Genomic DNA, 15,027 nt, shown 5'->3' with positions numbered 1-15,027 from the left:
CTTGTGGAACACCGTGTAAGGGGGCTCGGATGTCAGCGCCCTGAGTTCCGAGACGCGTCGTGCTGAGGTGATGGCTACGAGGAAGGCTGTCTTCCAGGATAAGTGCAGGAGTGAGCAGGTCGCCAATGGTTCAAACGGAGGCCCTGTGAGCCTGGAGAGGACGAGGTTGAGGTTCCACGTCGGAACCGGCTGTCGTTGCTGTGGGTACAGCCGGTCTAGGCCCTTGAGGAATCTAACGACCATCGGGTTAGAGAAGACCGAGGACGTGAGTTCTCCTGGGTGGAAAGCGGAAATGGCGGCGAGGTGAACCCTAATTGAGGATGTCGCCAAGCCTTGCTGTCTTAGGGACAGAAGGTATTCCAGTATCAAGGGGATAGGAGCCTGCGCGGGAGACATAGCTCGTTGCTCACACCAACAGGAGAACCTCTTCCACTTGGCTAAATAAGTGGTCCACGTAGAGGGCTTTCTACTTCCCAGCAGGACCTGTTGGACGGCCTGGGAGCATTGCCGCTCTGACCGACTCAACCATGAAGCATCCACGCCGTGAGGTGGAGTGACTGCAGGTCGGGGTGACACAGCCGGCCGTGGTCCTGAGAGATGAGATTCGGAGTCAAGGGGAGCGTGATGGGCCTCTGTACTGACAGCTCCAGCAGTGTGGTGTACCAGTGCTGTCTCGGCCAAGCGGGAGCGACTAGAATTACCCGTGCATGGTCCCTGCGGATCTTGAGCAGCACCCTGTGGACCAGCGGGAATGGAGGAAAGGCGTAGAACAGATGGTCTTTCCATGCCATGAGGAAGGCGTCTGACCGAGAGCCCAGGGCTCGCCCGTGTAGGGAGCAGAATGCCTGGCACTTCCTGTTGGCCCGAGACGCGAATAGGTCGATCTGGGGAAACCCCCACCTTTGGAAGACGGAATAAATGATGTCCGGGCGAATCGACCACTCGTGCGTCTGGAAGGACCTGCTGAGACGGTCCGCCAGCGTATTCTGGACTCCAGGCAGGAATGACGCCGTGAGATGAATCGAGTGGGCGATGCAGAATCCCCACAGGCGAATGGCCTCTTGGCATAGGGGAGATGAGCGAGCTCCGCCTTGCTTGTTGATGTAAAACATGGCTGTGGTGTTGTTGGTGAGAATCAGCACGCAACGGCCTTGTAGGAAGTTGAGGAAAGCCTGGCAAGCCAGGCGCACCGCCATCAGCTCTCGGACGTTGATGTGCAGGGCTAGTTGGGACGCGGACCACAGGCCTTGGGTATGGTGCTCCCCCAGGTGAGCGCCCCAGCCTAGAGATGAAGCGTCCGTAACTAGGTGGAGGGAGGGCTGCGGGGCGTGAAAGGGTACTCCTGCACAGACCGCTGTGCGATCCGTCCACCAGGCGAGAGAGGCCAAGACCGAGGCCGGAACCGTGACCACCATGTTCAGGTCGTCTCGATGAGGACGGTAGACCGATGACACCCAAGCCTGCAGTGGGCGAAGTCGCAGTCTGGCGTGCCTGGTTACGTATGTACACGAGGCCATGTGGCCCAGAAGGACCAGGCATGTTCTTATGGTGGTAATTGGAAAGGCCTTGAGACCTTGAATGACGCCTGAGATGGTATGGAATCGGCTGTCTGGCAGTATGGCTCGGGCACGTCTGGAGTCCAGGATTGCTCCAATGAACTCTATCCTCTGAGTTGGTACTAGAGTGGACTTCTCTCTGTTGAGTAGAATGCCCAGCTCGTGGAAAGTGTTTGTCACTATGCGGACATGAGCCTGCACTTGGTCTCTGGTGCGGCCGCGTACCAGCCAGTCGTCCAAGTACGGGAACAGCTGTATCCCTTGTCGACGAAGGAAGGCCGCGACGACTGCCAGGCACTTTGTGAACACCCTGGGAGCCGAGGACAAGCCGAAGGGAAGGACTGCGAATTGGTAGTGTACCCTGTTTACCACGAATCGCAGGAAACGTCTGTGGGGCGGATAAATTGCTATGTGAAAATAAGCGTCCTTCATGTCGAGGGCGGCGAACCAGTCTCCAGGATCCAGTGAAGGGATAATGGTCCCCAATGACACCATGCGGAACTTCAACTTTACTATGAATTGGTGGTGAAACAGTCCGCACCGGACTCAACGGCCTCGGTGCCGGAGTCGACGGTGTGGCCGCCTGTCTTTGGCGGTCCAGCTGCGGACGCGGCTCTACCCCCGGCACCGGGGGAGCCGGTATCTTCGCGGCAGCAACGTCGCGCGCCTTGCCGGCCTTCTCATGGCCCAGAGAAATGGATCGGTGCCGAGGTTCTTTAGGCGGGCGCGGTGCCGACGTCGGTCGGTGCCGAACAGTCTTTTCTGCCGCACCGGTCGGGCCCGCCGGGGCGCTGCGCACCGAAGCGCTCGGTGCCGGGACAGGGCGCGCCGAGGGAGGATCCGGACTCAGAGCCGCCTCCATCAGGAGCTGTCGGAGTCTAAAGTCCCGCTCCTTTCTTGTCCTCGGCTTGAAGGCCTTGCAGATAGGGCACTTATCTGCTGGATGAGTCTCTCCAAGGCACTTCAAGCAAGAACTATGCGGGTCGCTGGTTGGCATATGCTTCCCGCAGGACGCGCACGGCTTAAAGCCAGGAGCCTTGGGCATGGGCCCGGCTGTGCGCCGGGGGGAAAAAGGGGAAAAACACCCCCTAAACCCCCGATAACAATATACAACTATATATATACACAATACACTAACTAACTAACTAACTTGAAAACTATCTATATAACTAACTATAACAAGAACAATGAGAAGCTAGGGAGTGTGGAGATCAGCTAAGCCGCGCTCCACAGTTCCAACGACCGTCAGGGGCGGTAAGAAGGAACTGAGGGGGCGCTGGGTCGGCTGGGGTATATATCCAGCGCCATAACGGCGCCACTCCAGGGGGCTCCACAGCCGACCCACCGGGTGTTGCTAGGGTAAAAATCTTCCGACGATCGTGCACGCGGCGCACACACACCTAACTGGAATGGATATGAGCAAGCACTCGAAGAAGAATAAATACTTCACCTTTCTTGATATCATCTGTTATTAAGTAGAAGACCTGCACTTTTCTTTGTCTTTCTCTTGCCCGAATGTATTAAACAACCTCTTCTTATTGCCTTCCATATCCATTGCTAGTTTAACTCATCTTGTGCCTTAGCCTTTCTGATTTTGTCCCTACATACTTATGCTAGTCTTCTGTACTCCTTAGCAATTCTTCTGTACTCCTTAGCAATTCATCCACGTTTCCACTTTGTGTAGAATTCCTTTTTGATTTTTACTTCGTTAAAGAGCTCCTGATGGAGCCATATTGACCTCTTACTATTCTTCTTATCTTTCCTGCACATCAGGATAGTTTGCTGTTGTGTCTTTAATATTGTTGCCTTGAAACTGCCATTGCTCCTGAACACCTTTTTCCCTTAGATTTTCGTCCCCTGGAACCCTATCTACCAGTTCTCTGAGTTTATTAGTCTGCTTTTTTGAAGTCCATTGTCTTTATTCTGTGGCTCTCACTCCTTCCTTTCCTTAGAATAATGAATAATCAAATACTGGATAAAAAATGGAAATAATAATGTACACACATAGGCCGAATTACAAATATTGTGGGAACCTTAACTTTGAATTTCCTGAGTTCTGTCCAAATAAATGTCAACTTTAACATTTCACAAATATCACTTCTTGCATTTAATAATCAAGAAACACAGAGTATGTTTCAAGTGTATTTCTCCAACATATTTCTGTCCCTGTTATAGGGTATTTATTGATCAAAATGGATATAGAATAAATTAACAGGGAACTTATTTTTCTAAATAATTGGAAGTCAAAAATATTCTATGCACAGGAATAATGATGCTTACCGCCTTTGTAAAGTGCTTTGAGATTTACAGATGAAAATCACTAAATAGAAGGTAGGTGTTATTATTGTTATTTATGCTGGTACTTCCATTGTGGTCCAACCTACACTTAGGCACTCCCAAAACAATGGACATCCCTTCAGCAATGCCATCACCAGTGGATGGTTCTTTTGTGATGAACGCCATTGTACTATTGTCAGTCACTACCATTGTACAACTTCCAGGTGTGACACTTCCGGAAATAACAAAATGATAATGGTCAGTGTCTGAAGGTCTGATCTTGTGAGATGATGTCATCAACTTATATGGATGGCAGTAGGAGATGAAGCTACACAGCCCACCATAGGTTCAGGACCAGAAGTATTAAAGTGCTTACTTCGGATGGTACATCTTGTGTGTACTCTGCAGTTTGTTTTATTACCGGTTTCATTGTTTTCAACTGATCATTTCTTCCTAAAGATTAATTCAATTCAGCAAATTTGAGTTTGGGAGGACAACGGAGTTAGCTTTTTATTAGAAGCTGAGATATGCTGTAGACTTGATGGCAGTCCATTTATAGTGCTGTTACAAAATCTTATAGAATCATAGAATATCAGGGTTGGAAGGGACCTCAGGAGGTCATCTAGTCCAAAGCAGGACTAATCCCCAACTAAATCATCCCTTTCTCAAGCCTGACCTTAAAAATCTCTAAGGAAGGAGATTCCACCACCTCCCTAGGTAATCCATTCCAGTGCTTCACCACCCTCCTAGTGAAAAAGTTTTTCCTAATATCAAACCTAAACCTCCCCCGCTGCAACTTGAGACCATTACTCCTTGTTCTGTCATCTGGTACCACAGTCTAGATCCATCCTCCTTGGAACCCCCTTTCAGGGAGTTGAAAGCAGCTATCAAATCCCCCCTCATTCTTCTCTTCTGCAGACTAAATAACCCCATTTCCCTCAACCTCTCCTCATAAGTCATGTGCTCCAGCCCCCTAATCATTTTTGTTGCCCTCTTCTGGACTCTTTCCAATTTTTCCACATCCTTCTTGTAGTGTGGCGCCCAAAACTGGACACAGTACTCCAGATGAGGCCTCACCAATGCCGAATAGAGGGGAATGATCATGTCCCTCGATCTGCTGGCAATTCTCCTACTTATACATCCCAAAATGCCGTTAGCCTTCTTGGCAACAAGGGCACACTGTTGACTCATATCCAGCTTCTCGTCCACTGTAACCCCTAGATCCTTTTCTGCAGAACTGCTGCCTAGCCACTCAGCCCCTAGTCTGTAGCAGTGCATGAGATTCTTCCGTCCTAAGTGCAGGACTCTGAACTTGTCCTTGTTGAACCTCATCAGATTTCTTTTGGCCCAATCCTCTAATAGACTATGTAAAAGAGCTCAGAGGAATGGGAGAGTATAATTCAGATGTGCCAAACAGCCTGAGAGTGAGTCATAATAATACCTCACTCTTACATATTGCCTTGCATCCATATATATCTCAAAAAGAACAGGAGTACTTGTGGCACATTAGAGACTAACAAATTTATTTGAGCATAAGCTTTTGTGGGCTACAGCCTACATCATCGGATGCATAGAATGGAACATATAGTGAGGAGATATATATACACACATACAGAGAGCATGAAAAGATTAAATTAGCCTCTTAGAGTTGGTGGGACAACTCCCACCTTTTCATGCTCTCTCTATGTGTATATATATCTCCTCACTATATGTTTCATTCTATGCATCCGATGAAGTAGGCCGTAGCCCACGAAAGCTTATGCTCAAATAAATTTGTTAGTCTCTAAGGTGCCACAAGTAGTCCTGTTCTTTTTGCGGATACAGACTAACACGGCTGCTATTCTGAAACCTATATATCTCAAAGTGCTTTACAAAGGAGGTCAATATCATTATTACCATTTCACAGATGGAGAAACAAAGGCACAGAGACCTTGCTTAAGGTCACCCAATTAGAAGATTAGCAACTTGTGTCCCCTTTCTCTTAACTTTAGGACAGTGTGATTTATGGCTGGATCCTGCATACCTTGTATTCCTCAAACTTCTCCTGAAGTTAGTAGGAGTTTTAAGTGCACAGGAATGCAGGATCAAGCTCTCAATGTGACATCTAAGTTTAATCAGTCTCTGAAATGTGTTCATTGTTTGGATAGAGATGAATCCCCTCCAATTTGCTTTTATGAACTTAAATGGCATGAAGATTTGCAAAAAGTGGTTTCTGCTATTTACGGTATGAAATATTTATAAACAGCCAAGAATTGAGTAAAATTTATTCTCGTGTTCCCCCGTCACAATCATTGAATGAGGCAAGGAGGAAAATCCATTGTGACACTCTAAAGTACCGTAGGCCAAATTCTGCTCTCATCTTCCCCATTGCAATACTATTAGCTATGGTAGTCTTGTGCATGATCGTACAGTGATTGCTTAGGTGGTTATTGGTATATGGAGATGTTGTCATTATCAAGAAACATTATGGGTAAAATTCTTGCACCATTAAAGTCAATGGGAATTTTGCAATTGACTTCAAAGGAGTCAGGCTTTCACCTTGTAGATTATTGCTACATTACTATAGATATAGGTATAAGGAAGGCCAACATATGGATTTTTCCTGTTTTTTCTATGGAGTTTATAATACAATATCATACTTTAGAGACTAGGACATAGTAGTTAGAGCTAGGAAATACCTTTCAGATCACACTCCATCTGCTTGCAAGGGCATGTTACAGTCTCTGATAAAGGACATTGCAGACATTAAGCTGATACTACAGTTGGTCATGTTTCTTCACTGATGTTAATGGGATTTAGGCATGTGCACCACGCAGGGAAAAGGGACAGACCGCTTGATATATTTATATGAGTGCAGTAGCACAAACTGAATTAGAATTAGAAAAACATCAATATTCATATCCTTTGCTTCCTCGCTGTCCTAACCTGGAGTACTACTGTGATGAGAGTTAGAGAAAAAACAAAAGATGAATAGGACTTCAGTGACTGAAGCTTAGAGATGATCAAAATAATTTACTTAAATTTCTGTTCAACAAAAATAGCTTTGAGAAGGAAACAAATATTTTCACTGATTGTTTTTTTCCATCCATGGTTCAGGGTTGTTTTTTTTTTTTAACAGAAAATGTCTAATGCCAAATTATTTTCAGTTTTTAAAAACTTAGTGATCAGAAAAAAAAATCTGTTTTTTCACTTTTGGTTTCTTCTAAAAACACTGAAAAACACCAATTGTTTTCCACTGGAGATGTTGGGGGGAAATTCCTGTTGGGAAAAAAAATGGCATTTTTTTCGACCATCAAGTTATTGATGTTGAGACACAGGAGAAAAAATGGCAAAAAAGCAGTAAAGATGTCAAACAAATTGCAGTGGCATGCAGGAAACCTAATTTCATTGCCAATTCCTCATCTTAGTCTCTTGCTACCCATTTCTGCCCGGGGCAGGGTTTGCTCAGTGATGCTCAGTAGCAGTCCCTCTGGTTAACTAATGATCTGCAATGAGGGGGTATTAAAGAAATGTTCTGCAGTCCTTTTGGGCTAGGTGGCTGGTTACTCTGAGGTGAGGCATCTAGAGGTGGAATATAAGGTAAGGAAACAGTGTGAGGATCTTCAGAAATGTGGATGCCACCTACTCTCAGGGGAAAATGGCAGAGTTCCAAGTACTCACTTGTCTTTTTTCTTAGTCCAATTTTCAGAATTGTTGAGCACCAGGAGCTCCCTTTAAAGTCAGTGGCATAACTTCTGCTGATGTGAATGGGAGCACGATTGGGTACTTGATCGTATCTTTGTTTGAGTCCCTTTGCCTTGAAATGCACTAGAACATATGTAAATATGGTGCCATCACATTGTATTCTACACTACAATAAAACAGCAGTTTGGAATTACCAGACCCAAACGAACAACAAAACTGAAGTCTCCCCTCCCACCCCAACACATACACAATGCAAAGAGTTTACTAAATTCCTGGGGATTTTTCCAGCGCCCTACAACACAAAACAGTTGATCTTGCCGAAGACAAGGGCTTCTTCTCATTAATGAAAAATAAATTGCCTTGGGGTATGTGGGGGTGTGTGTGAAGTGTGAAGTTAAAGAAACACTGCACTGGGACAGGATGGGGGATATAACTGGTTTCTTACCAGGATTCAGATCCAAGGCAGCTGGCCCACCTTCCCATAGGGAAAGGTGAACAAGGAGCTTGTAAAATACACAGACCAAATGGAAATTACCCCTATTGACTGAAACCAGCTGCATGTGTCTCTCTTGATTTGCTATCGCAGATAAATGGATGTGGTAGAAGGGACCAGGGAAAGAAAAGAAAATATTGTATTCTGCTTGAAGTCAAATTATGCCATTTAGAACAAGTCACACTGTAGTTGAGCTTCAGAGTGTTTTGACAAATACAGAGTGGGCATATTTCTTAGGTATTCATGATTTATAAAAGTGCTGGCTAACCGGAGTTGTTGTTTTTTTGCGGGGGGGGGGGGGGGGGGGCTGCATTTTGATTTGGAAAACAACTAACTTTGGCACTGACTTTGCTGAGCTCAAATAGGAAGCTGGTCTTAGGTAATCCAATGTGAAGACTATGTTGGTGTGACAATATGGCTAATATGTTGGTACATCCAATAATTGAGGGGGGAAATTCTTCCACCCTTAGTTATCATTACAATGAACAAAAGAACCTTATCCTGCAATACTTACTCAGATTAAACTTCCTTTGGCTATTGCGGGATACCCTAAGGTGGGAGAATTAGAAGAATCCTATTGACACTAACTGTAGTTTTGCCGGAGTTAGAACTGCAAAAATCAACTCCAGCATCAGTAAAAGACATGAGGACATCACCGAGGCAGGAATTAGCATGCAACAATGAACCACAGCTAGCATTTGAGCTTTCGAGCTCAGACACAAAGGACCTTAATGGCAAGACCACACTTAACTAATAGTTTTTTAGTTTGGTGGGAGGACAAAGGTTTGGTCTTATGAGGTTTACAAAATATTGTAAAGTGACTTGTGTTCTTGGGCTCTGAAATTTAAAAAAAGGGTCAATATTCTATTTCTTTGAGGCAATAAAAAAATGTCTGTATTACTGGATGGTAATTTAGTGTGGATCTTTGTTCAAGGCATCATTTTAGCAGGTATTCTTTTTTTAAAAAACTAAGATTGCATGAGACTTTAAACTTAATGAGCTGACTAAGAATAAAATAATACTTTTTTCCTCAACAGCATACTAGCACAATCATATGAAAATCTGTAGCTGTTAAATTATGATCCAGATATTTAGTGTTCTATAGGTTTTGACTGATAATGATCAAAAAAATAGATTATAATCTAACAGAAATTGAAGGTATATGAAAAGCACTATACTTAAGTCAAGAAGCAAAATCTAGAAGAAAATCACAAAAATTACAGAACCAGACACTTTCAGGTGTTAAGAGTTTCTACAAATCTGGAAAAATGAACCTCTAATAAATGTATTATTGATTTCAAATTCTCTCCCCCTCCCCACCCTTTTTCTTCTGTTTCAGAGGTTGAAGGCAGCATTGACTCATCATCCTGCAGCCATGTCAAATGGAAATATGAACACCATGGGCCATATGATGGAAATGATGAGCTCCCGACAGGACCAGACACCACATCATCATATGCACTCACATCCACATCAGCACCAGACACTGCCACCTCATCACCCATACCCGCATCAGCACCAGCATCCAGCACACCATCCCCATCCTCAACCCCATCACCAGCAGAACCATCCACACCATCACTCCCACTCGCACCTTCACACACACCCGGCACATCACCAGACCTCTCCACACCCGCCACTGCACTCAGGTGGACAAGCACAGGTAGAACCACTTAATGAGCTATCATCTTCTTCTGTTCTGATGCAAGTTTAAAAAAACAGATTACATGTGCATGGCTTTTCAAAAGCAAGTCCACTGGCTGCTAATAGATTTTCTCTGTTGTTGGCTGCCAGGTTAACCTTACAACAAGCTCTAACTCAAAAATCCCAGATCAAAACTTACTTAGAAACAAAGAAAAGAATGTATTTCAAATGTCTAACTTTCTACAAAAAAGCCCCAAAGCTTGTTCAGGCCACGATCTCTGCAAAGTGCCAAGTGTACATTTATGGGGTATGTTATGGAGTTTGGCACATTGTGTAGCTTGGCGCACTAAGGATACGTCTACACTGAATTTTGAAACATGCAGCAGCAAGTCTCAGAGACTGGTCCACAGACTTGGGCTGGCACTATGGCACTAAAAACAGCTGTGTAGACGTTCAGGCTCAGGTTCTGAAGCCTGGGGAAGGGGACTCGTTTCAGAGCCTGAGCGCAAACATCTATACAGCTGGTTTTAGCATCCCGATCCATAGACCCAGGCTCTGAGACTCATTGCACAGGTTGTAAAACACAGTGTCGATATAGTCTAAGGAGCTTGGATGACTACTTGGCAGCTCATATTTTTAAACTGTTCAATACACTCTGCCCTCAGAGATGGTCCCACGAGCCCCAATGAAGTAAATGGCATTGCACATGCGTATTTGAAGGATGAGTTTGACCCTGTATATATTTTATTTGTGTATAGTATAGCAACTTCCATATGAAGTATCCCAAGACACTTTATAGTGAATGTCAATCATAAGGCTATCTTAAAAAATAAGGGTGTAAGTATAGATGGCTTCAAACAAAATCCGCAGATCTAAGTATACCTATACTTTGGTTCTGGATCCAAATTTTGCTGCTGGCCCTTATTTCAATCATGGGAACCAAACCAAAAACTACAGTCTGAATGCTTTTGCATTTTGGTCACATTCGGATCCAAATCCAGACCCCAAGTTTGCAGTCAGGGCTGCCTCTAATTTTAAGGCAAGAATTAAAGACTTGAAATTATTCATTGTCTTGTAGTGAGAGAGTAGTAGTTCCAGATACTGTAGATCAGGTGAAAGAAAATTACAACTGTAATTACAACTGTAGAGAATTACAGAATGGAGACAGAGGAAAGGCCAAGATTAGCCTGGAGAACAGGTGAGGATTAGTAGGTGAATATTATGTCAGAGAGAGAGAGAGAGGATGAAGTCAGTCGCTGGAGAAAGATTTAACCCAGAAAGGTAATTTTGAATTGGATTCAGATGATGGGAAGCCAGCAAAGGTGATGGAAGATGAAGGTCTTGTTTCTTGGAGTGAAAGTGTTGTCTTGCTACAGCATTCTGAACCCCCTGACATTTAAAGGGTAGGGATTAAGAAAAACTATTAGTTGAAAGAGGAAGTAATGAACTCACAAATAAGAATTTCGGCATAGGCAGAGCTGATGTTAAGAGGACTTCTGGCCATATTTTAAGGTGGTGAAAGACAGACAAGCCAGGGAGATATGAGAAGAAAGAGAAGGTCCTTGGTCAGCCATGACTTCCGGATATCAGGCCTGGAGAGCAAAGTTACCATCTGAGTTAAGAAGGATGGGAGTGGAGTCATGGATACAGAACAAAGAGGACTTCTTATTACCCAGGAGGAATTAAATCTGTGAAGCACTTAATTGCTTACAGATACCTCATGGGCGGCTCTTAGAAAAACTTACAAGACATTAAAAATAAGAGGATTTGACATCCCACTGTCCAACCACATTAACCATTTACTGACATCTTGTTTTACTTTGTTATTGCTATTGCTGCAAATCAGTGGGATTTCCCTACAGTATTCCTTACAACGTAAAATGTTATGAATTCTGTTGTTTTTCCATCTATTAATTATTTTTTTCAGAGCTCTTTAACAACTGCAGTAAAAGTCCCTATATAATCTCATAACATAGAAAGCAAAAGAGGTGTGATCTGTCTGTCCTTGAAGTCAGTAACAGAGTACAGATAATCTTGGGGCTCAGAGCACTAGACTGGGACTCAGAAGGCCTGGGTTCCCCGCTCTGTCTTTGACACTCTGTGAGCTTGAGCAAGTCACCCAATCTCTCTGCGCCTCAGTTTCCTATCTTCAAATGAGGGTAATAATACTTACCTGCCTCACAGAGCACAGTGGTGCTGTGAGGATACATTAGTTAGTGTGTGAGAGGTGCTAAAAGCTTCAGACATAATTGCCAAAGACAGACACAGACTGAACATCCAGCCAGGCTGCCTGAAGGACATAGCTAGAGATTGGTCTGCATGGCACTCCATTTGAAAGGAGGTTCCATCCCTGTGAGATTTGCCCTGAGGTGCTGAGATACTTGAGTTGAGCACCATAGAAAAGCCTATAAATAAATAGCAGAACTTCCATTGACTTTAAACAGGAGCAGGATAGGGCCTTGATTTGAGCTACCAGTGTGTTAATGAATTGTCTACAAGTGAAAAATAAATGTACAAAATTTAAAGATAATAGACCGATCAGCCTAATGAGCTAGTGTATTTGCACCCTACCAATGTTACATGCCTCAGGATTTGGAGCTTCCCGCTCTTTACTTTAATGATGAACTGTTGTGGGGCCTAGTACCCTACTGGCTGGATCTGATTCCACTGTGAACACTTCAAGCCTTGGGGGAGCTCATTTCAAACAGGAACATGAAGTTTGGAGCACCCACAGTGGAACTGGAGACTGTGGGCACCAGCTGATACAGAGAAGGTCTTGATCTTGTAAACAGACATAATTGTCATGAAAAGGTTGAGAACCACTGACTGGAGGCTAAGTAGGATCTATAGATCAGCTGCTTCCCTTGACAACACAATAGTCTCCTCCTGATACACAACAGCAATAACGCTTTCTGAAAGGGGGCATTAACAGGGATAAAAGAAGGGTTTTGCAAGTGATAAATACAAGGTTATTACTTTCTAAACCCATCCATAATCACTCGGTATTGGCCTCTTTGAGGGTCAGATTGCTTCAGCAGACACATTAATTTTATGGTGCATTTTACTAATTATTAACTTCCTTCTTCTCTTGAGCCTGATACTTCAGTTCCACGCCTCCTGTCAAAGAAAGGCATGATCTGAATTGCTGTGTGCTGCATGCTTCCTTGTCATAACTTCCATTGTTCTACACCATGCCCTTGTGTAATGTCAGAATTCATTGCATGCTTTTCCACAGGCATTTTAAGACACACATGAACCTAACGAATTATGTTTTGCTAAAATGAATGAGTGAGTACTAATCCTGTGTTAAGTTGCAAAGAATAGAGGGACGTATTGGATCAAGGATCAAGGTAGAAATAGTCATTTAGTGTGTCCCTTTCTGAGTGATAGATGTTTTGCTTTGTGGGAGCTGTTTTGCTTCAGGTATTACAAAAATGATGTGGGTATTGTTATATTTTTCACATTGAAATTTCTTTAGATCAAACTTGCCACCATGACAACTTAGGCACAGCAGGATCGTTTGCATTTTGCTTTGTTCTTTTTGCCATTCTACCTCTGTGTAGATTAGGATACATGATAAGCAGCCCTTAAAAATGAATGAATCCTAATTATAATAGTTATACATCCTCTTTCTTAATGGAGCGTGCAACACACGGGGTGGAGAGGGAGCCCTCCTTGGAGAAGAATGCTTAGACAATTATCAAGATAAGGCCGAATAGACTTCAGGGTCGTGATATATCTGGGAGGTTCCATTAATTATCCCACGTGACATCATTAGTGATGCAGCTGCAGCCTTTCTAATTAATACCTGCCAGAGATGGAAGGAAGATGTTTTGTTAACTGGCTCTTGCTAGCCAACTACTGATCACTTCTTACTGAAAATTAAACTATCCACTATTTATTCAGAATAAAATCACCCTATTAAAAAAAAGTTCTATAGCTATATGTTGGCACAGCAGACCCAACTGACAGAACTGAGAGACAGAAAAGCCTTTTATGCCGGATAGAAACGGAGAGAGTAACAGGCAAAGGAAAGCTTTTGGTGTCCAGAAACATAAATAACCAATCTTTGAAGTCTCAAAAGGTGGTGTATGTGAGAAAGTGAAAGGCCTTTGATGTTATGTTGACATTAAAAGCGATCTTTGAGACCTCTACATTTCAGACGTGTTGCTAAAGAGGTAGCAAGCTCAGCCCCAGTGGATGGGGAGCAGCTGGCATTGCTCAACAATAACCTCCTTTAGCCAGTTAGGGGGCACTACATGCTAAGGAAAGTCCCAAACATTACTCCACCACCACAATGCTAGTAACTACAGTGACTGCATCTACACTAGCAAGCTGTAATTCTCCACTGGTGCAGCTCCACCAGTGGTAGCAACATTGGAAACTGCAGTGTGGACATGGTTTATGGCTTTTTACCAGCATTTATAAGAACTGACTAATTTTAAAAAAAATCAGTTTGTAATAAACATCCCGTAAATAGTAGGTCCTGGCATTTTTTTAAAAAAATCCTTCTTTAAATGAGTTTTTTTTCATTGGGGTTTTTCTGCTCATGTTTCTTTTTATAGGTTTTTTTCAACAAGAGAGAAACCAACCAGCTATATAGCGACAAAGTAAAACTGCCTGTACACAAAGTGCTGTCAATGCATAAAATAAACAAACTGGAAAACAGAATAATAATGCTCGCTGACTTCTGTCAGTGACAGTGACCTTTAGAATAAAACTTTCAGACAGAAAAGTGATTTTGCAAGGGGATGGCATGCTTTTAATTGACGCCTGGGCGGCAGACAGATTGTAATTACCTGAGTTGAAATTTAGGGCTCAATCCTACAACTTGCTGAGCACTCCCAACCCCTAAAGTCACCAGAGACCAGTTGCAGGTTTTGGCCATTAGCCAGAATACCAGGATTAATTCTGATTTGACAGTTCAGGCTTCCACTGAGTCCTATATTCCACATTGACGCTGTAGCATGATTAAGGCTGGGATTTTCAAAGATAAGTAGAGGAGTTAGGCAATTGACTCCTCTTCACTTTTAATAGGAGCCAGTCACCTAAAATCCTTAGATGCCTTAGATAATCCCAGCCTAAGGTTTTAATAGCACTACTGCTGGCCTCTCCAAAGATGTGTGCGATACTTGAACATACATTAAGGAACATGTGAAACAGAGATGTCCTAAAACTCTGAATGGGATGAAAAAAATCCCAAGGCCTCCAGTCTTTTGCTTTGATTAATTAAAAATCACTGTGAGAAGCCTAACATTTCATTCATCAATCAGATGCTTTCTTTGTCACAACTTAAATAAAACATTTTAATAACCAAAGGGGGAAAAATAATTTCCCTGGCTGCTATTCAGGAGGCCATTCCAAAAATCTCCC

General features: G+C 43.5%; 1 protein-coding gene across 3 annotated transcripts in view; it reads left to right on the top strand.

Annotated features, from left to right (window-relative positions):
• CREB5 (cAMP responsive element binding protein 5) overlaps positions 1-15,027 on the top strand; it is a 353,979-nt gene that overhangs the window by 324,848 nt on the left and 14,104 nt on the right. For all 3 annotated transcript variants that reach the window (XM_026649400.2, XM_026649399.2, XM_024222902.3), the window contains one exon: positions 9,350-9,673. In XM_026649400.2, coding sequence (XP_026505185.1) covers positions 9,350-9,673 — 324 coding nt within the window. The remainder of the gene's footprint in view (positions 1-9,349; positions 9,674-15,027) is intronic.

Source organism: Terrapene carolina, unplaced genomic scaffold (genome assembly GCF_002925995.2).
Source record: "Terrapene carolina triunguis isolate 2854851 unplaced genomic scaffold, T_m_triunguis-2.0 Scaffold84, whole genome shotgun sequence".
In the NCBI taxonomy this organism is placed as follows: Eukaryota; Metazoa; Chordata; order Testudines; family Emydidae; genus Terrapene; species Terrapene triunguis.
The sequence above is the reverse complement of the archived record's forward strand: the minus strand, read 5'-3'. Positions and strand labels throughout refer to the sequence as shown.